The sequence below is a fragment of the Eriocheir sinensis genome, chromosome 43, assembly GCF_024679095.1.
Source record: "Eriocheir sinensis breed Jianghai 21 chromosome 43, ASM2467909v1, whole genome shotgun sequence".
Lineage (NCBI taxonomy): Eukaryota > Metazoa > Arthropoda > Malacostraca > Decapoda > Varunidae > Eriocheir > Eriocheir sinensis.
This window is the reverse complement of record NC_066551.1, coordinates 9,038,620-9,064,739: the sequence shown is the minus strand read 5'-3', so window position 1 is coordinate 9,064,739 and position 26,120 is coordinate 9,038,620. Positions and strand designations below refer to the sequence as shown.

General features: G+C 41.1%; 1 protein-coding gene and 1 long non-coding RNA gene across 2 annotated transcripts in view; both read left to right on the top strand.

The window, feature by feature from the left end:
- The window catches only part of LOC127010447 (calpain-B-like), a gene marked incomplete in the record, with an annotated part of 104,942 nt that extends 99,910 nt beyond the window's left edge, over positions 1-5,032 (top strand). The window contains 2 exon segments of the mRNA XM_050884618.1: positions 111-221; positions 3,984-5,032. Coding sequence (XP_050740575.1) covers positions 111-220 — 110 coding nt within the window.
- Positions 5,033-12,198: 7,166 nt separating this feature from the next.
- Positions 12,199-26,120, top strand: part of LOC127010445 (uncharacterized) — a 58,169-nt gene continuing 44,247 nt past the window's right edge. The window contains exon 1 of the long non-coding RNA XR_007763187.1: positions 12,199-12,883. This is a non-coding gene — a long non-coding RNA (uncharacterized LOC127010445). The remainder of the gene's footprint in view (positions 12,884-26,120) is intronic.

Genomic DNA, 26,120 nt, shown 5'->3' with positions numbered 1-26,120 from the left:
ATATTAACGGAGATGATTATATGCGCACTCATATGATGCTGTGAGACACAATGAGCAGCTGTCTGCAGTCACTACATGCTGACCATGTGTGACCTTGGTACCCTCTACAGGCCTACAGGATGACCCAGACAAGATGCAGGAATTCTATGAAGAGCTAATGGCTGAGCAGCTAGAGAACCCTGAAGAGGAGGAAGAACAGGAGGGGGAGGAGGAGGAATAAAGTACTACAAAATGAATTCCTAATAAATAGCTGATATAAACCACTACTTGTATCTTCCAGCATGTAATGCAGTCATGGGTTAAGAGGCTGCTTCCAAACATCCTTTCAGCAAAGCATATGTGCTTAAATGTGTACATACTCTAAATGAAGCAAAGGGTTTCTTATGTAAAAATACTAAGCAAGCCTCTAAATCAATGGTCTTGACATTGCTGTCATTCATTTCCTGACAATGACTAGCTGTTGTGAGGCACCACAGTTGGAGGACAGCACACACCACTTTATTTATATCTACCACTGGCTCTCAAGTAGGGAGTCAATTACCTCCATAGGGGTGATTCGGCCCTTTGGAGGAAACTCAAAATAGCATTACAGGCTGACTAAACTAATAAAATAAAATTGAAAAGTGATATCATCATAATTATTCCAAATCTTGATGTACATAATGATTATTGAAAATACATCTGTTAAATATTACACAGCCAAAGCTACTTGAGAGTACAGAATCTCTGCTAATCACCTTAGTTATGACTTTACAGATCTTGTTGGGGTTCTGCTGGAATGAGGCTTTTCTATCTACTGCTTGGAGTGCTAATGAACTAGTCTAACATTTAGTTCTTACTTGAGAATGTTTTAGTAGCTTCATAATATAGCAACTGTACAGCTTACTCACTGATGGAGTGACTAACACACACCATTTGAAGTGTGCATCCTGTTGTAATCAAAATACTAATCTTCTCCTTTCATATATAAACTATCTTCACCATTAATTGTCTTGATATGCATCATGTGTATTAAGCAGTTATATGATAAGCTCCAGAGAAGGCATCAGTATTACTGTACCTCACAAATGCATGATGAATAGTATCCCCAAATCCCTCGGTAATTTACTTAAGTAATGAGTGTTAACTTCTCATTAAATTTCAATAACTGTGTTTACTAAAAACTAAGATGTGCTATGTACCACACCATGGTGCAGGTGAATAGTACAAAAGCAGTGGCATTATTACTTTCTCTATGTACAATATGTATCCTGACATTGCAGTTTTGCATTGGTTTGTTAGTTGTGGAATTTTCTCATCCTTTTTGTAGACCTGGATTTCATTCCTAGATATTATATACATGGGAGAAACTTGTCAGAAAGTACTCCATGGATGATGTTCTACTTATCACCCAGTCACTGAAGTTAAGCAATGTTGGTTCCTTAGTACAGTAGATCCTCTATATAACGAGAGTTTGGTACTGTTAAATGGAATTCGCACTAAATAGAGGTGTTATTTCAATGAGGTATATCGATTTGGGACCGGTGGGACTTTTTTACAAAATATACTGTTATAGTGCAGTCAGTACTATTATACGTATTTTTAAATTTCTGCTACTTCTAATGGACTTTCGGCACTAATGGACTAAGTTTCCCCAAATTACTCTGTTTTACGAGGTTTAATATATATATATATATATATATATATATATATATATATATATATATATATATATATATATATATATATATATATATATATATATATATATATATATATATATATATATATATATATATATATATATATATATATATATATATATATATATATATATATATATATATATATATATATATATATATATATATATATATATATATATATATATATATATATATATATATATATATATATATATATATATATATATATATATATATATATATATATATATATATATATATATATATATATACATATACAGTACTGTCGCCAGGATTGCGAGTTTCAAGTTTGTGATTCACCGAGTTTGCGATAGGGACCCCAAAAATTTTATTTTTATTGAAAACTGAAATTGCGATATGACCCAAAAGGAAAAGGAAAAGGAAAAGGCTGCTAAAACCGTGTTTTTTCACACCTTGTTGTGGTCTTTGACTCCCATTCTCACTCTTACCCACCCCCTTGGCCTTTCCATTGGCTGCAGGAAGCATGGTAAGTGGGATCCGGGCAGCCAGGTGCATGTGTGCAAGCAGCCCCGGCCGCGCGCTGGGTCCGAGCAGCTGACGGGTGGCTGATGATGGTGATGGTGATGATGAGTGTCGGTGGCGTGGCCCCTGCATCGGTGCCACGCAAATGGCATTTCCACTGGGGCCCGTGTGTGTGTGGCTGTGCCCATTGTGGGCCCAGGCTTCTCAATTTGCCAATTCTCACTTCGCACATGTTGCGCAGGACCCCTTTCCTTTCTTCCATCTCTTCTTTTTCAAAAAGAAGAGGTGGAAGAAAAGAAAGGGATCCCGTGCTACACGTGGAAAACAAGAATCAGCAAATTGAGAAGCCCAAACCCATAACAAACACAACCACACACACACATGGACCCCGACAAAAAAAAACTTCAGGCAGCGCCGATGCAAAGGTCACGCCGCCAACACTCTTCACCACCATCACCATCATCAGCCGCCGGTCAGCTGGGGTGCATTTGAGAGAGCGAGTCGGGACGTCCCGGGCGCCCAGACCACCCAGAACCCTCTATCAAACGCTTTTGTGCGCCTCTCAGTTAAGCCTCGTTATTGCTATGGTATTGGCGTCTCACTAGCAGCAAAATGGCGTCCGCTGCTCTCTCTCTAGCTGTTTTGACAGCAAAATGGTGTCTGCTGATCTTCCTGACAACGTTTAAACATGCATCACTAGCTGTTCTGGCCGACAAGCTCCTTGCAACAGAGGATGAAAAGGAAGCTGCAGTGGTTATGGCAGCACAGAGAGGTGAAATGCAATGGAAGCACTTATATGTGTTTGTTTGGGCAGCCATATTTGCTGATGTCGTCATCCCAGCACGAAGGCGCTCCACCTCTCCAAACCGGGAACCCGGGGACGTCCTGAGTCGCCAACCCGTGATGTGGCGTCACGCGTTTGAGAGCGCCCGGTATGTCCTGGGCGCCCCGAGTCGCTCTCTCAAACGCACCCCTGCTCGGGCCCAGCGCGCAGCCGGGGCCGTCTGCACACATGCGCTTGGCCACCCGGACAGGTGGTCAAGCGCAAGATGTCGACGATTTTCAATTTTCCCCATAAGAATAATGGTTCAAAGTTTGCGATTTCAATGTTTGCGACCTGCAACGTCGACCTATTTATCGCAAACTTGGAGACAGTAGTGAATATATATATATATATATATATATATATATATATATATATATATATATATATATATATATATATATATATATATATATATATATATATATATATATTTTTTTTTCACTAAATATCCATAAGATTGGAGATTGTCCTTTCGTGAAATGCTTTTACCCCAAACTCGTGTCAAAATGGTTACGTTGCCTTCTCATTGTCAAGTTTTACAAAATCGATTCTGGTGAATTGTTTGGCTAATATTGGAGTCAGAAATGAACATGAAAAATAGTAATATTATCCTCTCTTAAGTGTGGTTGATGGGCACTGTTAGATAAATGATGCAAAGGTAGTAAAACAAGAAATACATCTGAGTGTGTCATGCACCTAACTGACAGGACTTTTCACTTTGACTTATCCTTCTCATTCTGTTCTTTTAACTAGCATAACTCACAAAGTAGATAGAATACCTTCAGTTAATGCTAAATCCTTGAGAGTGGTATAGTAACAGTATTTTAAGCATGGATATATATGTGAAATATTTTCTCAGAAAATAACCTCTGCAAGCATCATTACCATAACTGCATCAATCTCATAAAGACTTGATGAAATGTCTTTTTAGTGACTGTCATATCAACATCTTTACTTTTGTGTTCCAGAAATTTTCCAGGAGAGAGACCCTGACAAGACTTCTAAGGCCACCTTCAGCCTCGAGGAGTGGGTAGAAAACACCATGTACTCATAGAACTACTTCAGTTTACTTACTGAATCTGGATAACTTTACTGCAATGGGGGTTTATTTATAAATATGTATGGTGATTTTTGGAAGTTTTGCTTTATTGATGCATCTGATGCATATGCAGACTTCTTGTGTTGTGAATTTATTATGTCTAATGATGCCAAATTTAAGACCCATTGTGTTAAGCTGGTCAATAAATTGTATTCTTATATTTCAGCTGTGGTTCAAGTTAATTACTGTATCAAGCTAATGTTGAGTATATATAATTTTTACTATAAAAAGTTCAAGAGATTTAATATGAACACCTCAAAAAGGAAATTACAGTGTATAACTTTTTTGTGATAAGTTTTCAACTCTCTTCAGAAATATGCAGCAATATATTTTTTTTCACTTGTGCACAAATGGGGCAAGCATCTGCTTTCTGCAGAGATGTGGTGTGCAATGATGCCTCTTGAGTCCCTCCATTCCAGCCACTTTAGGTCATGGTGTCAGTTCCAGTAGCTTGTCATAACTATCAAAATCTGTCATGGTGCTATGCTGTCCATAAATTGAAACTTCATCATTATAAAAATGTGGCTTCCTTTTAGTTTGAAATTAAAATTCAGAAAATGTAGAGCATTGTGTGTGTTCAAAAGGCAGTGAATTATAACAGTGCTGGTGAAAGTGTTTTCTAGATGTGGCTTTTTTGTTTTTTTTTTTTTGTTTTTTTTTTTTTTTTTTAATCTGTGGTTTAGTGTCTAGGGCTATGAGAAAAAATATATTTATTTCAATGTTATTCTATGATGGTGGCATTTAAATATAGCCACTTAGTATTAATGCTATTGTTTTGTTTATTATGTGCTTATGAGCAAAATTTATCGTGCTTTTATTTTGCAGCTTTATCTCCCATTGTTATAATTTAGCCATATAGTATATATATATTTTTTACTTTGACAGAGCCTTAGGGGAAATACACTTGCCATAACAGTTTGTAGTGTTTGAAGCAGATCCCATACATAGCCCTTTACAAATGCTCTCAGCTGCTGCCTTATTGAAGATTTACTGCCTTGAGGCAGACTGGTCCTTGTGTTCAGAATACCTAAATAGTAGTTTAGTTTAGCTTAAGGATACAGTATCTATAAAGCAAAGAGTAGTTGCTATTATTGACAGTTCAGGGATCTGTACATGCATATAATAATCACTTTCCTTTTCAATGTGTCTGTCTTGTCTGTTTTGGGGACATGGCATCCAACTCTTTAGATGATTATTATTTGCTAAAATTCCGTAAGATTTAGATAGGATAAAACCTCTTTGGATGCACTTGGCATTCATAACAATACATCAGTCTTGCCATCCTGACTTTTATATCAGTTTATTGTTTTGTATGATATGGTATTCTATGACTCTGTTTGGTACCTTGAGTATGTGCTTTAAAGTTATTCATTAGAAAATGCTATTTAATATTTATAATAGAGGTATAAACATTTTAAAATTCCTATGACCTTATGGAAGTATATTAGTTTGAATTAAATTAATAATTAAAACTTACTTTTTACTCAGAAAACCCTCAGTCATAGTCTTGAACAGTAAGAAAAAAAAAATCATATAACCCATCAAGATTTTCATTCATAAACTTAACAGTCACTTGTATGAGAGAGAGAGAGAGAGAGAGAGAGAGAGAGAGAGAGAGAGAGAGAGAGAGAGAGAGAGAGAGAGAGATTTACATAGAAAATCAGACCACACACACCCCATGGTCCAGACTAGGTGATCTGTCCTTAAACCTAAGTGATTCTACATTAACCCCTAAAGGGCCGGAGGCGGCTATAGCCGCTTTTCGTTAGCAACACTGCCAGAGATATGTTCAGGCTACTGCTTCAGAATCTGCCCGCCTCACGATGGACAGGCGTGACACGGATTCTGGGTCCGATTTGCCAGACCTGCCTGCGAGCCCAGCAACACGAGAATGAGAAGAGTATGCTACAATGACTCCCAAACCACACATCACAAGACTGTGTTACATAGAGAAAGCTTAGAGTATTGACTATATAAGAATTAGAGCATGGGGGCATTTTTCATTATCCGCACTAGTCAAGGCCACACAAGCGAACGAGAGCGGCAAGAGCCTCGCTAACTCCAAAAGTCTCTCCTCTTCAACTCAATATTTCTCCAAAACCACAGCACATAGAAACGTTTTCATGCAATAATTAAAAAGAAGAAGAGTTGATGATGACTATGACGACAAAGTAATTTGTTATTGCATTGTAGTTCAGCAGAATCAAGTGTGTGAATATAGGCTATTTTCGGTGTTTGGTGCTGAGGTGCCGGTCCTGTGGATGTTGTAGATGACCACCCAGGCCGGCCCTTTAGGGGTTAATCAGAAGGCTCCAAAACAATGCATTTCAACTCTAGTTGATATTAAGTTGATGGAAGTGACGGTCGAGCTTGTTTTTGAAGGAGTCAATCGTGTTACACTGGACCACTGACAGTGGGAGCTTATTCCATTCTCCACTACAACATTAGTGAAGAAAAATTTGGTGCAGTCTGAATTTACTTGTCTACATTTGAGTTTTACGCCGTTGTTCCTCGTACGCAAAGTGTCATCGATCATAAACAATGTTGATCTGTCTACATTCGTGAAACCATTAAGTATTTTAAAACATTTAATCAGTTTTCCTCGGAGGCGACGTTTCTCAAGAGAGAACATGTTAAGGATGGAAAGTCTTTCTTCGTAAGATTTGTTGCGCAAGGAAGGGATCATTTTTGTTGCCTGACGCTGAACACCTTCTAATTTAGCAAATCCTTTGCATGGTGAGGAGACCAAAACTGTACTGCATATTCCAAGTGGGGTCTGACTAAACTATTGTAGAGTGGAAGTATTACATCTTTATTCTTGAATAAAAAGTTTCTTTTAATGAAGCCCAACATCCTGTTCGCTTTATTTGCTGCATCGATGCATTGCTGTGAGAATTTGAGGTTTGACGCGATTTTGACCCCCAAGTCCTTAACGCATTGAATGCTTTTGAGTTTAACGCCATGCTTCTCGTAATCGAACTTCTTATTCCTTGTTCCAACTTGAAGGACCTGGCACTTGTCTACATTAAAGGGTATCTCCCATCTATCAGACCAAGCTGAAATTTTGTGCAAATCCTCTTGGAGGCTTTGCCTGTCTTCATCAGTGTGAACCGAGTTACCAATCTTTGTGTCGTCTGCAAATTTACTAATGCAATTATTGAATCCGACATCCACATCGTTGATGTAAATAATGAAGAGCACTGGGCCAAGAACCGAGCCCTGAGGGACGCCACTAGTGACCGGTGCCCACTCTGAGTTAAATCTGTCAATCACCACTCTTTGTTGTCTGTTGCTTAACCAATTTGCGATCCATTGGTATACTTGACCGTCAATACCTATTTGCTTTAATTTGTAAAGTAATTTATGATGTGGGACTTTATCAAACGGTTTCTGGAAATCAAAATAGACTACGTCCAGTGATTTGGTTACGTCATAAACCGTGAAGAGGTCGTTATAAAAGGTTAATAGGTTTGATAAGCAGGATCTTTTGTTACAGAAGCCGTGTTGTGAGTTCCCAATTAACGAGTGGCTTTCAAGGTAACTCACAATTTTGTCTCTAATTATGCTCTCAAGTAGCTTACCTACAACCGAAGTTAGACTCATGGGCCTGTAATTACCTGGTACTTTTTTGTCTCCTTTCTTAAAAATCAGTGTCACATTAGCCTTTTTCCAATCCGAAGGGACGATGCCTTGTCACAAGGACATATTGAATACGGTTGTGAGGGAGGAGACTATTTCGCTCTTTTTTTCTTTGAGCAGAGTAGGATATACTTTGTCAGGTCCAGGACTTTTATTTGTTTTAAGTGATTGGAGGGCTTTAAGGACTTCATCGGTTGTTATTTCAAAGTTAGGCAATGCATGCTCGGGATTTACATTAGTACTGGTGTTGGTGGTGGTGGTGCGAGGACTGTTAGTATTAAACACCGAGGTAAAGTAATTGTTTAATAGTTTTGCAACGTGTTGGCTGTCAGTCACTAGTGCACCGTCGCTGTTTGTTAGGGGTCCAATTCCACTTCTGATCGCCTTTCTGTTGTTTATGTAACTGAAGAAGGATTTCGGATTATTTTTACAGTTGGCCACAGGTGTATTCCGTTCCTGTGGAAGAATTTACTCTGGCCGTAGAAATTGTCCCAGGCGTTAAAGAACTCAACGTCAAGCTCTCCGCAAAGAGTCTGTAAGCGGTTGTTGAGGCTGAAGGCCTTACTGAAGAAGTCGCTCTCATCCCACGTCCGTGGTAGAATTCCTGAAATCAAAATATTAGGGGATTTAGACTTATACTGCTGGATGAGCCTACGGTACTTGCCCAGCAGTTCCTCAGACCGGGTCGTGGTGAGGTTGTTTGTACCTGTATGAAGAACAAAGAGTGAGTCATTAGAAGCCTCAGCGGAGACCTCGTCCAGGGCAGCTGTGATGTCATCAACTCAAGCTCCAGGATAACAGTAGTTACGCCTACGGTGGAGGACTCTTCCACAGAATTCAACCACCTGATGGCGAATCATAGAGTCACCGACCAAGAAGGTGCTCTGCTCATCGTCCTCCTCCTCCAATATGGCAAGAGAGAGAGAGAGAGGATATCGCTGGAATGGCTTTGTGTCAAACCGGCGACTACTCCGTGAGACTGATTTAATATATATTACCTGTATAGTCCGTCAACGCCAACTACGGCTATACGGGCACGTGGCACATTTTCCGGAAGCTGATCCTGCTCATCGGGTTGTCTTTGTGAGAGAATCCTGAGTGGAGGAGGCCAAGGGGATGCCCACGGAGTTCGTGGCTTGAGCAAATCGATAGATCCTGCCGGGAGGTACTCAGATTGGGAAGGAGGCCTGCATGGAGGCTCGTCCAGAGGGACCCCCGGGCTTGGCATCATAGGGTGGGCGAGGCGACGTATCCCCCACCGTATGCCCCACTGATTGATTGATAACCTTCACCCAGACAAATGTGTGGCTCTAAGATTTGGCAAAGATCTCCCTCCTGCTGGCCTTTACAACCATGCATTACTTCATTAGTGATATTCCTATCCCATTTATCACTCTGAGCAGAGATTTAGGGGTAATGATTGATACTAAACTGAAATTTCATGACCATATTCGTTCTGTGGCTTCCAATTAAAGTAGGTGGTGTGGCTTCCAATTTATTGAAATCAACACTATGCCGTTCTCATGATTTTATGATGGCACTGCACTACTCATGTTCGTCCTCTACTTGAATTCAGCTCAGTTGTGTGGAACACTGGCTATATTGGTGATATTAAGCTAGAGTCAGTCCAGCAAAGGTGGACCAAAAACATAGATGGCCTAGAGAACTTGTCCTATACAGACAGGCTTTCTGCTCTTGATCTTTTTTTTCTGTTCGCGGGAGGTTATTGAGAGCTGATTTGATTGAGTGTTGGAAGATCATGCATGGTACGTGTTGCCCCCTTTGACTCGACTAGACTATTCCAGTTTGCTCCAGTTGTGGGTAGCCTACAAGAGGTCATGTCTTCGAGCTTGCCCATATTCGTTGTTCCCTTGAGTGTCGGCGTATGTCATTTCTTCCCAGTTCGTGTTGTTGGCTCTTGGAATTCTCTTCCCTCTGTAGTTGTTGAGCTGATCGAGAGACCTTGGTGCTTTCAAAGCTGCTCTAAAAGATTTTCTTGGCCACAAGCTTTACGACTATTATCCCTGACCATATGAAATGAATCCCCAATGCACTTTCCAGCCTATGTATTTATGTATTTATGCATTGGTTGGTGAGACCTTTCGGTTCTTTGCCTGACGGTTTACTCAAGCATGGGAAAGGTCATCCAGGTAAGAAATCCAGGTAAGCCTCACCTTTTATTTTCCTCATGATCTTGGCAGTAAGGATTATATACTATAAGGATAGCTCACTAAGCTTCTGTTTTACCCACAATGCACCGCGGATGACGTCACACATGTAAACAAATGGTGCTTGGTGGCAAACTGGTTCACTTCACTATGTTCTCACCGTAGCGTGCTCACACTGCTCAGTGAAAATGGTGATTTATGGTGCGTATGGGTCTTACAGTGGCTCAACTGCAGAAAGTCGTCAAGGTGTTAAGTTCATTAGGTTTCCTAGGTCCAAATATTTTCCAAGAAAATGATAACATTAAAGAAAAGCCAATAAAACTCTATAGTGAAAGTTTGGAAAAGGTAAATTCATTTAGTTAAAAATTTGCGTAAATATATATATATATATATATATATATATATATATATATATATATATATATATATATATATATATATATATATATATATATATATATATATATATGTGTGTGTGTGTGTGTGTGTGTGTGTGTAAAAATACTTTCATTATAATTATATGACAGGATTAGTTACCCCTGCAAATTAAGTTGTAGAAAACTAATGTTGATAAAAGTTAAGAAAACGTAAGCATCGATGATAAACAGAGCAATATTTCTGCAGCTTGTTTACCATGTTTCTCACATTATTTATATTATTGTATATACTATTATCCAACACAACAGCTGCCCAATTTAATTACTTATCCTTAGCAATCAAAAAAGCGCAAAATCTTGAAATGCCGGAATTTTTCTCTTTACTACACTCCCACATAACTTATGCGTGTATCGAAACACACAAGAAATTAATCCAGACAAGGAAAGGTTTTGCCCGCGGCGGGGATCGAACCCGCGACCAGCGTAACGGGAGAGCCACTCCTTTATCAGTCGGCCAAAGAGGTACCTCACTGGATAAGTGAGTTATGGGAGGCTTGCCCATCAGGCAAGTCAGCATTACAATCTGACCATGAGTAAGAATAAATGGACAATTTATGGTTTCACCCAACCAACGATTTTCTTATGTGGTTCATGTTTTTCTGGTGATAGATGCAGTGAATTGCACAATTTTGTACCTCATTTCCGTCGCAAATGTCTACTTTTCGAGTTATGCCTGCCTCGATCTTTTCAAGTTATGCCTGTCCCCTGCCCTAAACGATCTTGGGGGGCCATGGGTACCAGATTCGATTATCCAGGAAGATGAGGGAATTCAGCTATACATCAATGTGCATGGTGAAGTGCTGTCCATGTGCTTTACATTTTTCAATGTTAGTCACTCGATCTGGCACACCAAATTATATATTTCAGTATTTCTGGCTGTGCCCTCACTTAATGGTACGATATATGTTGACTTGTTCAAACCATGAACTCTGTGGAAGTCTCCGACCTTGACCTCCTCGATTCACTCGATCGGGATAGGCCTTGAACCTGTCTCACAAAGTAATTGCTGATTTAGGCAAACACGTACAAAGTCATTCCAGCAATATTCCATTATTCTGCGGCAGCAAATTAGGGGTTTGACTGCCAAATAGATAATAGCGGGCTGCCAATATTAACATGATGAGTAACTGTTATTGCCATCCATTCATAATGTACGTATTTTTTATATATGACATTATGCCGGAACGTAGAAAACATATAAAAAATAGGGCTACGTTGCAGTAATAGCCTCTTCTATTAAGCTGGCGTCACACTGGACCCAAATCTGGCGAGCAAGTCACTGCTGTCGTCTCACTGACGAGCGACGAGGGGCGAGCGGCGAGCAACATTGTAAACAAAGCCTCAACCATGGCGCCTACTACACCTACCCTTTGCATTACGGCTAAGTGTGCAGCTGTGACGGCATTACTTGCCGTTATTCAACGAGCTTAGAAGAAGAAAAGACGAGTCTGGGTTCGGTCATGGCTGAAGAGAAGGGAGGGAGACCCATGATGTGTACATCATAACTTTCTTCAGCGTAGACTTACAGAAATCTGAATGGCTGTGGTCCCATAACTCGGGATGGTCCCTGACTCTTGCTATCAAAGAGTGTACAATGAAGGAGAACAAGTGAACTTTTGAACGAGGAGAGGTGGCCAGGGGGGGGGGGGAGAGATTGCTCCCTCTTGCAAGAGGGAGCATGGCGAGTGTTGGGTGGTTTTATGGGGCTAGTTAGGCTCATGGCGAGTGTTACTGTTTATATCAGCGGGCCTGGGTGGTCTTGGTCTTGGTCTTGGAAATCAAAATAAAATCCAACACTACTTTTCTCAACATTATAAAATATTACAAACACCCATCAAACATAAAAGGAGTATGTGAATAAGTTTTCTAATATCATGGGTATACGGATTCAATACACTAGGTAATATATATTATTCACATATCGGTGCACCAAAGAGCTCATTTGACTGCCTGCTTGCGGCTCGCCGAGCTGCTCCCCGTCCAAGCGGCGAGCTAAATGGAGGAGCAAAAGCTCGGGAGCAAGCCATCCCTCCAGCAAAAGCTCGTGCTCGCCAGATTTGGTCCAGTGTGACGCCACCTTTATAGACACAAAAGCCGAAACCAGGTTCGGGTTAGTAAATGTGTGTGAGACAGTCTATGGCGGTTGGCAACTCTGTGCTCGAAGCATCAGCTGAGCAACACATGGCGCAAGTGCGGGCGGGGTTAACAACAACAACGTTCAACAACCATACAAAGAAAACTGGACTATTGAACAGCTATTTGAAGACCACATTGACTAAGAAGTGGAACGGGTTCTGTACGAGTTCTGGAAAAAAAGGGGAAAGGAGCGGACCACAACCACCCAAGAATAGACAAGAGGAAGCAAAGGGGAGGCCGTGGCAAAGGCTATCTCCCCGACCTTCAACTGAACTGAACAGAACTGAACTGAATGGGGGTTAACACTTTACATGCAGGCTCCCCTTATCAAGTTCTGCCGAAGGGTCGCCGCGTCCCCGTATACCCGAGTCGGGCTACGCGGACTGTAGGTAAGAACTGGGCCTAGGCTCAGCTTCACGAGGTAACTGTTGATGACACGATCACAGTCATGATTCTGCAAAGACACTTGTCAAATGTTTAGTTATCAAAGGTAGGGTTGCCAGCCGTTCCTTAAAATACGGAATCGTTCCGTGTTGGAGAGTAAAATTTTGCTCTCCGTATTGAACCATTACGGAACGTCATTTGTTCCGTATTTGGCCGTCTGAATGATCAAGCAGACAAATTCAGTGTTAAAATTGTAGAGAGCGCATTTTTTGGTCAGTAACAAAACCAGTCAGTATAATACGTGTAAATTACGCTACAATTAAATCGTCCCTCCCCCTTCCTTCTGCTTCCACCAGCAGCAGGCAGCAACTGTCAGTCAGTCATGGAAGCGTAAAGGTATTTTAGGGCTGCCACGCATTCCCAAAAATATGGATTTGGGTTAAGATTCGTTTTAGCAATGTGCCAGTATTTCATTACCTACCTTATGAAAAATCACTAATGTAAAGTTGGGGGCATACGCTGTAGCAACTCGTGGCCTCGGTGCTCATCTCCGTAACATTGGCCCTTCAGCCTGTGGAGGGAGGGAGCCCATTACCCCAGGACACAGGGCCAGTGTGACATCCGGGTTACCACAGTTTACTTTCCCCAGGTTTCCCCAGGTAGGGTGATATGGGGCTAAGACGTACAGCAAAATGAAAAATATTTCTAAGAAAAAAGGATTTAAACTTATTTGCACCAGACAGACACCAAAAGAAACCTGAATCATTTGTCTAACTACTGTGTAATTGTCAATGCTCAAAGTTTTGTGTAGTTTGAGCTATTAAACATTTTATACATTCTTTTTTTTCATACGGGTTCCCCACATAGTATGGTGAATCCGTACTAGGTATGGGGTGAACCTGTATGACGGCGTATGGGGGTCATTTTCTCCCATTTTCAGCCTTTTTTTCCAGTTATCAGCTTGTTTTAAACCTGTATAGCTACTAGAAGGTTAATTAAAACATTGTAGAAAATTATGGCTTTACTGTAACAAATATAGGTACAAAAATACAATTCTGTGACATCACATTAAATTTTTTATCTTTTTTCAAAATTTTTTAACTATTATTAACATTAACTTAATCAAATTAACAGGTCACACACACTTAAGCATTTTCAACTATTATTTAGGCCATATGGAATGTATTTAAAAATATTTTGCAATATATTAGGTTTAAATATGAAAATGATGTATATTTTTAGATATTTCAACTATGAATTATTTTTGAATTATTTCTATGGGCTAATTAGCTACCTAAGTATTAAGTGAATGTTCATATGTTCATATAAAAAAAAAAAAAAAAAAAAATACTATTCAAGGGCCAATTACACACATGGTTATTATTTTTATATGGTTATATATCTTAACCTTCTTAGCGCAATAGCCGGCGTAGTAGTTATTTGCTGTGTTGCGTATCGCAGCGCCAAGCTCAGCCCAGGCTCTCAAAATCTCCGTATGAAAGAAAGTCAACCAATATTTCTGACAACACAGGACTGCCAATTGAGTGGGTTCTCCACTAAATTTGGTGGAAAATCATGTCAGCCCAGCGCGGAAAATCTACGGACGAGCAACTGGTGGATGTTGTTGTCCAATATAGCAACATTTTTACATAGCTTCACCTATCACATGACTGATATTATGATCAAATAGTTGTAAATTTTGCAGTTGGCAATACTGCCCTGCCAGTACCCCATCATCAAGAGATCTACAGTAGTTGCCTTACAGCTGACCGTCGCGCGCCTATGAATGTACGTCTTCACAGGCAACACCCCCTGAACGTGCCTGTACTTCTGCAGGAGAGGCTTACATTACCGAATCGTATAGATCTTGGCCTCCTCTTTCCAATGGTGTTTTTGTTTTTTATCTGTGATGAATAGTTTTTGAGATACAGAGGTTAAAAGAGCGAACACTAGCGTCACTTGCTGGTGGTGCTAAAAGCTCGCTGCAAGCACCAGTCGCACTCACAGCAAAAAACACCCCCTGAACATGCCTGTACGTTAGCAGGAGAGGCTTACATAATCGAATCTTATAGATCTTGCCCTCCTCTTTCCAATGGTGTTTTTGTTTTGTAGCTGTAATGAATAGTTTTTTGAGATATAGCGGTTAAAAGAGATCCCCTTCCCCCGCTGGGGTGCCCGAGCGCGCCTGAGGAGATAATCTCGTTGTGAGCGCTTAGCAATGAAAGGGTTAATATCACTTCGGCACTTAATTTGAGCCTCAATATGCACATACACATGTCCTTGGAGGCATTAAATAATGTTTAATAATTTTTATGAATTTTCCCAAAAATTTACAACACGACTTCACCCCATACGAATTCACCTCGACGCCATTTTTTTTCTTTAAACCCAAACATCGGACCAAGTTCATTGTCTATCACTTTTGTTTCACTCGCATATTACACGTAGAGGCCTTATTTCACTATACACCTCTTACCAAAATGATCAGGCCATCTTCACCAACAATAATAATATAACAGACACTAAAAAAATTGAAATTCTTGCCTTGTAAACAGACGACCGGCGATAGAAGCACAGAAAATGGTGACCAGGTAGACACTGCTCGTCTTCCCCATCTCTTCCCGTAATGTCACGATTCAGTTGCCATTAACTTTTTTACAGAGACTATACGGCTTCACCCTGCGTACGACTTTACCCGTATCACCCTACCCATTTATCGACCAGACCAAGAAGGAGGATGAACAGCTGGGTGAGCTGCACGCCAGCTGCCCGGGCCGAGATTTGAACCCGGCAAAACAAAACAAAATAAAGATAAATAAATAAAAAGCAACAGTCATACACATGTGCATACATCATCCTGTTTCAGCATAGAAAATAGCTTTAAAAATATTCGTATGGTATCTTGAGGCAAACTAGCATATTTGATGGCCTTGGAGACAGCAGAGCTGCCACACACATCAGTCACTCCGGAGGAGTCAGAGATAATTTTCGCATTTCGGCTCGATTTCCAAGAAAACAACACCATCAGACACATGAACTCCTTCAAAACAAAGATAAAACTGCAATTGAGTAAAGAATACCAACCGGGAAGGCATCTAGGTATAAAGGGCGAACTCTATAAATACGTGGACTTTAACTCTCGTTTTTACAAGACGGGATTAATTTCAGTTTTTCGGAAATTCCATCACTGCTATTTGACCAATTTTAATAAAGAATACTTCATTGGAAGGAGGAGCTAAAGTGCAAGCTTTTCATCATGAGTTTTCTTTACAATCAAGGGACAATTTTTGGAAAAAAAAAAAATCTTTAGATTCACCATCAAAATTGAAAAAATTTCTCATCATTTAACAGAAGCAAAATTGAAGAATTTTCCATGATGAATCTTTTGTATTCTGCTTTAGTTTTTTTTTTGGTATTTTCTTCAGCAGCGTAGGTCATTAGATGAGAGGGGAATTTTGAGTTGAAGTTTGTTTTAAAGTATATTTTATTTTTTCCTACTATTATGTATCGACTTTTAGATTCAATTGAAAGTGAGCGTTTATTACTTCCCCATAGGCATACGTTTCACATGAATATAATCAGAATTATATGTTAATTATTTAAAACATGGTGGACGCTCCCCTTAAGGAGTGGCTGTCCCATCTCACTGGTTGCGGGTTCGATCCCTGGTGTCTGCAAAACCTTTCTTAGTCTGGATTAATTTCTCGTGTGTTTTGTTACACGCAGAGGTCGTGTTGGAGTATAGTAAAGAGTAAATTCTGGCATTTCACAGGCACTGCCTCCCGAAGATGCGGCTGACCACTCAGGCAATGCCTTCCCAAGATGAGGAAATATAAAGATTCCAAAAGTCCTTAAGGGGCACGTTTGAGCCAAGAATAGGAAATATCCCCCTAAAATTTGATTTTCTGTTTTTCGCATTTCTACTTTGGTCTATCTTCATGGATAACTGTTTTAAAATATCTTAGCGGTACAATGCCTGTTTCCAATGGAAATTAGTCATTATCTGACACTATCTCAGGCCTGGAGTGGCGCGCTGGCGTGCGACCGCGCTCTAGAACCAAGGTGTTATGTGTTTATTACGTTATTTATATGATTTTTTGGCAGTTTTTCGATATATGTAGCTGCAAAGCAGCTGACTGACAAAGTTATTGACAAGCTCTCCTCATACTACACAAAGGCTGTCAAAGACAAGCATGAGACTGTCGGTAGCATGAGGTCAGCGATAATGGCCAACTATTATCACCACACTGCCACCAAAAATGAATAACATCGGCTTTGCTCCAAAAGTCAATCCTCATGGTGCTGGATGCAGAGAAGCCTGGCAAAAGGGGAGAGACCAGCACCACACACTGACAAGAGGATTTACTTGTCCCACATATCATAGGACAACCTCAGCCTCATCAGGATGGTGTGCCATGACCTCACAAGACCAGAGCTGCTGGAGAAGTGCCTGAAGGGGAGGACACAGAACAGAAATGAGAGCCTACACGAAAAGGTCTGGAGGAAGGCTTCAAAAGACAAATTCTGTGGCCTACATAGGACTGTCTTTGTGTCCCAGGTCACAATCCTGGTCACAATCCTGGCTTGGGTTCAAGAGGTCCTCCAACTTCATAGATTCTCTTGAGCGGTAGGAAAAGAGGACAAGCAAAACCAAAAACGAGAAGAGGAAGAAGAAAAAGACAAGAAAACAAGCCAGCAAGGCAGCAGAAAAGCATTATAAGCCTGGAGGCTTCTGAGTAAAAACCTATCTACAATGAGTGGGGTGGTGCCCCATGATATCCACACCATCGAGTGTATAATATCCTTTGAAAAGGAGGGACCAGGTACCATAACTCAGAAATATCTGTAGAATAAAAATTACATTTCAGAAATAGCATATCAAACATACTATGGTAACGAAATGTAAAAATGATGATTTCTCGAAATGTAAGTAATTGGCATTTCTGGTTAAAATTCTGATAACTTATAAAAGACATTTCCAATTGGATAAGTTCATTCAATAGGGTAATGGTAAGACTATATTTCCATCAAGACAAAACTCTTCTAAGTGCCATAGAATATTTTTTTCATATATTTTACACCGAAACAACGATATGTGTTTGGTTATGTAATAAAAAAAATATTATTATATATATGGAAACAAAACATTGCCAACACATATTGTCCAAATGTTAGCACTGAGGTTACTTTACATTGTCCAATGAACAAAAAAGCTGAAAACCCATATATAAAAAAGTTATTTAGAACTTAAATTCGGTCAAAAATTTTCCAAAAATAAATAAATAAATAAAAGATTTTGGTCAATCAGGCTCAAACTTTGTCAGAGATGTTAGATTATGGTCTACTTTATTGTGTAAAATTTACAGCCAAAAATATGAAACTTCATACGCTTTTTAGGACTATGCACCCCTTTAGGGGTCCATTTCAAGGGTTTACCTAAAAAAATAGTTTTCTGCGAAAAAAATTCCGTAAATTATAGAAAGCACGGCCTTTTTAATGGTATACAGTACCCTCCCAAGTTTCGCGCTTGCTTCATTCGAAGGTATAGCGCTAAACTCAAGGATTGTGAAACTCGGGGTATTGAAAACACTGAAAAAGCGCTTATTTGTTCCGACCCGTGGAGAAGCTGACTTTTTTTCACCCCTTTACTCCCTTGTTATCTCAAAATATGTACCTTGGAAAAAGGAAGAAAATGGGAAGAGAGAACGTGTCGTTTTGCAGCCGCATTCGAAGGCGGCTGCCTTACGATTAGCTGACAGTTCTGAAAACGCTTGTGATTCGCTGGAAGTCAGATGACATCATCGCTGCCGTTCACTCAATCAGCGGCCTCACTGCCTTAAGGCGGTGTCACACTGGCCGTTTTTCTCCAACTATGGCTTTGGGCAATGCCCATACGCCCAACCGGGAGCAAGTTGTCGGTTGTCCGTAAGCTGGTGATGCACTTTGCCTTTTTCCTCCCACCGCGTTGGCGGCAGCTAGTGCAACCGGCAACTCCAACTTCTCTGGGTGTGCGTCACACTCGGCCAAGGTCGGTTACCCGTATCCACATCCACAACGTAAAGAAAGCACTTGCCCTGTATCGACAGTGCGTCATCTGCTAAAGTAAGGGCTGTCTCGGCTTGTTCTACTATTGTTCAAGTTATGGACTTGTTGCTGCGATTAAATGGAAAGAAGAAACGGTTGTGGGTGTGGCGTGCCTGTGGTTCCTCCGTGCCAGAAGTTCTCAGTGTCACCACTGCACTTGCGCGGCCAACCCACCCATCTAGACTCCGACGACATAAACACGTGGATCGAGTAACAACAAAGACGCGCGCGCGAGCACACCAGACTCATCATGAACCATGGCAGATGTTTCTGACAAACAGAAATGGCTTTGCCATTTCCTAGAGTGTGTTAGAATTTATTTGCAGAGTGGTTCATACAAACCCAATGGCAAGAAGAGAGCAGTGTTAAAGATGACTGCTCTCTTCTTGCCAAGAGTTAGGTTTGGTTCATGTGAGCCACTCACCAAATTCGATATAACACACTCGAAGAAATTGTAAAATCGTTTCTGTTTGTCAGAAACATCTGCCATGGTTCCTAATGAGTCTGGTGCGCGTGTGTGTGTGTTTGTTGTTACTCGATCCACATGCTTATGTGGTCGGAGTCTAGCTGGGTGGGTTGGCCACGCATGGTCAGTGGTGACACTGAGAACTTCTGGCATGGAGGAACCACAGACACGCCACACCCACAACAGCTTCTTCCTTCCATTTAACTGGAGAAATAAGTCCATAACTTGGGTAATGGCAGCACAAGCCGAGACAGCCCTTACGTTAGCAGATGACGCAATGTCGATACAGGGCAAGTGCTTTATTTACATTGTGGATGTGGATACGGGCAACCGACCTCGGCTGAGTGTGACGCACACCCAGAAAAGTTAGGAGTTGCCAGTTGCCCTAGCTACCGCCAACGCGATGGGAAGGAAAAGGCCCAGTGTGACACCACCTTATGGACAATCGACAATTTGCTCCCGGTTGGAGGTTTGGGCGTTGCCCATAGCCCCAACGGTTGGAGGAAAACGGTCAGTGTGACACCGCCTTAAGGCAGCGAGGCCGCTGATAAGGTGAGCGCCGGCGATGATATCATCGGACTCCTAGCAAATCACAAGCGTGTTTTCAGAAGTGTCAGCCAATCGTAAGGCAGCCGCCTTCAACTGCGGCTTCAAAACGACCCGTTCTTTCTTTACGTTTTCTTCCTTTTTCCAAGGTACGTATTTTGAGACTACTTGGAGAGGAGTTCATCACATCGCCCCCCTCCCACTCTCCCCAACTCTGGCTTCATTGTTTATTAAGTCTCTCTCTCTCTCTCTCTCTCTCTCTCTCTTGCCGTACCCCTAATGTTTGGAGGAAAACGTCCAGTATGACACTACCTTTTAAGGCAGCGTGCATGACGCCGATGATAAGTAGATGCGACCCGTACATGTCAAAGAAGCACGAAACTCGGGGTGATAATGCGCAAAAGTCGGGATGGTAAGAATTTAGGAATAAGCGTGAAACTCATGCGTGAAACTCAAGGATCGTGAAACTTGGGAGGGTACTGTGAGCTTCACGCTGTCTGAGTTTTGTGATCCTTGAGTTTCACGCTTAGTCCTAAATTCTGACCATCCCAACTTTCATGCATTATCACCCCAAGTTTCGCGCTGCTTTGACATGTACAGGTCATATCTACCTACCATTTGGCGTCACGCGCACTGCCTTAAAAGATAGTGTCACACTGGCCGTTTTCCTCGAAGCATTGGGGCTACGGGCAACCGCGTTTGCCTGTAGTTGCCTGTATACCCAACTGAGAGCGAGTTATCAGTTGTCCATACGGATGGAAAACGGTTGTGGGTATGAGCAACCGCATGGCTGTATGTAAACAAACAGACAACGGCAGTGGCTGAGGAGTGAGTAGTAGTGGAAGATGGCCCATCAAGAGATTCATAGAGTGGACTGGTAAAGCTGCTTTGTTTACTGTTTAATTGACAAGATAAGAGAACACCCTATGCTTTGAAACCATAGTTCAAAAAACTTTTTTCTCTAGTCTATGAAAATTGTAGGACTCTGCTGTGTTGTCTTCCTGGCTGTCCTCCCGTGAACTACGCATGCTCAGAAGCGAATGTAAACAAACAAAGACTTGTTGATGAACAGAGCTGTTCTTACACTTCCCCCGACAGCATGGCTATGCTCACTTCGCTTGCCAACTCCCCCCACCTCATGAACCTATAATGCCTTCTAGCCCCCCCCCAAAAAAAAAATTTGCCCAAATTACAAGCCTGCATATGCACATCAAGACAGTTATGCTTTTTGAAAATGGCAAGATGCTATTTCCCGTAAATTTACCCATGAATCACTGCATGCAGGCTATATATTGGCTCAGGGACACAACACTGGTCTTCACAGCACAGTTCTCTGACTATAAAAAAAAAAATAGGTTTGGGTAAACACTCCTGTTCTCCCATCCTTGAAGCCATAATAGTGCCCATATGGCTTGCCTTGGTTCCTCCGTAACATAAGTTCTCAATGTCACCACTGCGCGTGCACAGCCAATCTACCCATCTAGACTCTGCCCACATAAACACAGGGATCGAGTAACAACACACACACACACACACCAGACTCATCAGGAACCATGGCAGATATTTCTGATAAACAGAAATAATTTCACCATTTCTTTGAGTGTGTTACAATGTATTTGGTGAGTGGCTCACATGAACCAAACTTAACTCTTGGCAAGAAGAGATCAGTCATCTTTAACACTGCTCTCTTATAATAATAATAATAATAATAATAATAATAATAATAATAAACGGTTTATTAAATGATAGCAGCTGTAAAGCTGAAAATATACACTTTACAAATACACTTTTGAAAGAAAAAAAGGGGAAAATGTACAATATGAAAGGGATATGGGGGTCTGGGGTGGTGGGGGGGGGGGAGGTGAGGTGGTGGAATGCAGTGCGCTGGTGTGGTAGGAGGCGGTGTGGTTTTTCGGATGACGGGTCAGGTGTAAGCCCAAGGTCAACCCCAGGTCAAAAAGGGTCAGGGGTGCAGGTAGAGGCGGTGTCGGCCGTCACTCAGCTTATAGGCTTAGCGATGACCTGCTATTCTATCCAGCCGGTGTGACAAGATAGGAAGAGGTGGACCGCGCGGCAGGAGGCGTGGGAACATCTATATCGTCTGCACTGCCTTGTATGTTGAGCGGCGTGCTGATTGCCCCAACCATGAGTCCACCTGAGTGACGAGCCTCAACACTGCACTGCACCTGAACCGAATTCTCCCAGCACCATGATGGTTGGGCTGGTGTACCTGGGGGCACCTGGGGGCACCTGGGGCGTCGGTTGGATGGTAAGGCCATTGGGTATGTTGGTTTGTATGAACCACTCACCAAATAAGTTCTAACACACTATAGGCAATGACAAAGCCATTTCTGTATTACAGAAACATCTGCCATGGTTCCTGATGAGTCTGGTGTGTGTCACAGTGTGTGCGTGTATTTACCTAGTTGTATTTATCTAGTTGTAATTTTACAGGGCCTGGGCTTATGCTAGTGTGGTCCCGTCTCCATATCTATAATTATCCAACTTTTCCTTGAAGCTCTGCACACTCTTCGCCGATACTATTTATATTTGTGTGTGTGTGTGTGTGTGTGTGTGTGTGTTGTTACTCGATCCATGTGTTTATGTGGGCAGAATTTAGGTGGGTGGGTTGGCTGCGCACACGCAGTGGTGACAACGAGAACCTCTGGCACGGAGGAAGCACAGACACGCCACACCCACAATTGGTTCTTCCTTCCATTTAAAACTGCAGCAACAAGTCCATAACTTGGATAACAGAAGCACAAGCCACGAAAGCCCTTACTTTAGCAGACGACGCTATGTCGATACAGGGCAAATGCTTTGTTTACATTGTGGATGTGGATACAGGCAACCGACCTTGGCCGTGTGTGACGCACACCCGGAAAAGTTGGAGTTGCCGGTTGTCCCTACCACCAACGCACTGGGAGGAAAATGGCCCAGTGTGACACCAGCTTATGGACAACCGACAATTAACTCGCTCCCAGTTGGGCAAATGGGCATTGCCCATAGCCCCAACGGTTGGAGGAAAACGGCCAGTGTGACACCGCCTTAAGGCAGTAAGGCTGCTGATTGGGTAAGCACCGGTGATGACATCAAGGGACTCACTGCGAATCATAAGCATGTTTTCAGAACTGTCAGCCAGTTGTAAGGCAGCCAGCTGCCTTCAGCTGCGTCTTCAAAATGACCCGTTCTCTCTTTCCACTTTCTTCCTTTTTCCTTGGTACGTATCTTGAGATGACAAGGGAGCAAAATAGAAAAAGAAGTCAGCTTCTCCACGGGTCTGAACAAATAAGCACTTTTTCATTGTTTTCAATAACCAGTTTCGCGATCCTCGAGTTTAGTGCTATATCCTCAGAATGAAGCAAACGCAAAACATGGGAGTATACTGTATATATATATATATATATATATATATATATATATATATATATATATATATATATATATATATATATATATATATATATATATATATACTGTTGTCGCGTATGGCGCAGTTAATTGGCTCTGAGTAACGGCCGCGCCATAGGAAACCACGTCATAGGAATAACTGAATAACTAAACCTATGGAGAAAATACAATTTGGTTCTGGCCCTTGCCATTTTGCCCCACCGAGTGCACCAGTAGGCATTATCTGCCTTTTGATGTTGTTCAGTCCGACCCCACGCTCACCACCTTATCCACTCGGCCACTGCCAACACCCACTTTTTCACTCAGTACGTATGGGGAAAATACAATTTGGTACTGGCTAGCCGCCATTTTATCCCACCTACGCTCACATATGGGTAAAATTCATTGTTTCCCATCTATCACTCTCAATCCTCCTGATGACGTCCAGTTTCTGCTCTTGGGCTACGTCAGTGGGCGAATCTTGCCCGTGGGTTTCCCAGCAGGCTTGCGAGCCATTGTGCAGCACTTGCGTGGTAAGCGAGCCGACTCCTTGCCGTGCGTGGGCCGGGGGGTTAACTAGGCTAGACATGTACTCATCAGGTCGGGACCCGCCACGCTGCCGCTACATTCCGCCCAATCATTTACTCACCCTGCCAACCCGAAATCGACAAAAATATTATTTGGCATGCATATTAGTGCAATAATTAGTGGTGATCAACCAATTTAAAAAATCTCTCTCTCTCTCTCTCTGTTAGTTTCTTTATACACCGTGTCTCTGATTTCTTCCCTTTCGGACTGGGCAGTGAGAAAGACAAAAGAAAGGATTGAAAGGCTCTAGAAACACCGGCCAATTTAGATTTTTAAAGCCAGTTTGCCAGCAGGCTGATGTGCAGAAGCGGCGTCTGCTGTAGATTTTAGTTGGCTAGTTAGCCAGATCGCTTTCGTTTTTGCCTGCCAGAATAGACAGTTGGGCCAGGTCCACTTTGTGAAAAAAGGAGCAAAGGAGGGGGAAAAGATTGACGGGAAGAGATGCGGAGCGGTACAAAAATGTGCGGAGAGAGAGAGAGAGAGAGAGAGAGAGAGAGAGAGAGAGAGAGAGAGAGAGAGAGAGAGAGACGGGATAGAAATCCTCCCAAAAACCAACCCAACCACCATGATATTTTCACCCTATGGGAAAAAAAAAAAAAAAAAAAAAAAAAAAAACTGGCAACTCTGTGCTCGTTGGCCAGGGGAGACCATGAATCGTGTCATAGATGGTTTTACCCGCGTGATTTAAACATACGGTTCTGAAACCATACCGCGTCATAGGAAACCACGCCTAAGGAATCCATGTCATACGCGACTTGACTGCATATATATATATATATATATATATATATATATATATATATATATATATATATATATATATATATATATATATATAAAACTGCAAAGTGTTCTAGGATATAATAAAACCTTTTAATTTCATTATAAAAACAGGTATAATGTACACAAAATATACAGTGACTTCTCAATGCTAGAGCAGCTATAAATCATATCAGTAATCCAAAATATGACACCACTGCTTAATGGACTGGGATTGTGACAACACCCTATTTAGCAAATTTGAAAAAAAAAAAAGATTGCTTCTACCTTCCTTTAGTGATATACACAGTAGTCTGGACATTTTTTCATTCCTGTCCTTGAGCTATTGAGTGACATGCTTGACAGCCAGCTTACCAGAACCACCTTAGGGGGTGCACATGTAAGAAATAAGATTTGCTCTTTTCTTGACTTAGTGACTGCCATATCAATTTCTTGGAGCTGTCCTTTATGGTGTCAGATTGGGTCTTCTTCACTGTGAATCATTTTTTCTCTTGATATATATTTTAATTTCTAAATACCTGCCACTCAACCTGTTGCATGTGCAAAAAGGATTTTATGAGGAATTCACAGACTTGAAGGAACACTGGCATTTGTCTAAACATTTTATAATGTATGTTTACTGCATAATATTTACAAGTAGAAAGCAAACAGTAAAAAGTACAATATATTTATCTTGTTGGCTCTGGTATTTTTGTATGTCTGTGTATTTATTACCCGCTCTAAAGACAAACAACTGTACAATTCCATCTCACGGCATGGCCAAACACAAATACACAAGACTACAACTACAAAGTCATTGCCGGTCCACATCAATGGTAAAAAGAACGAGCATCACTACCACTTGCATTCTCTTGTTATTATGCATACTCATACAGTCTGAAAGCCTTCCCAACTTCTGCTTTATGCTATGTTTCAAGTCATATTTTTTTGTATACATCTTCCTTTACCTCCATTACATAATCAGGAAGTTCTCATTCTCCATGAGCTATCACATGAAAACTGCATTAGTCATTAATAACAGCATTTGAGCAAAGTAAATGCCATAATACATAATTATCACCAATACAGAATATTACCATTATAATATATGTAGCATTTTCAAATTATATATATATATATATATATATATATATATATATATATATATATATATATATATATATATATATATATATATATATATATATATATATATATATATATATATATATATATATAGTCACTCATCAATCAGCTCCATTTCCACACAAGAAGTGGGGGAGAGTCAAAAGAGGTCATGTGACCATTTTAACAAGTGTTCTGGGTACAAATACATAATGGGCAGGGCACCAGTCCCCAGCCTCAGTCACTTATTGTGTATATGGTTACATCTTTTTTAATTCCTTCTT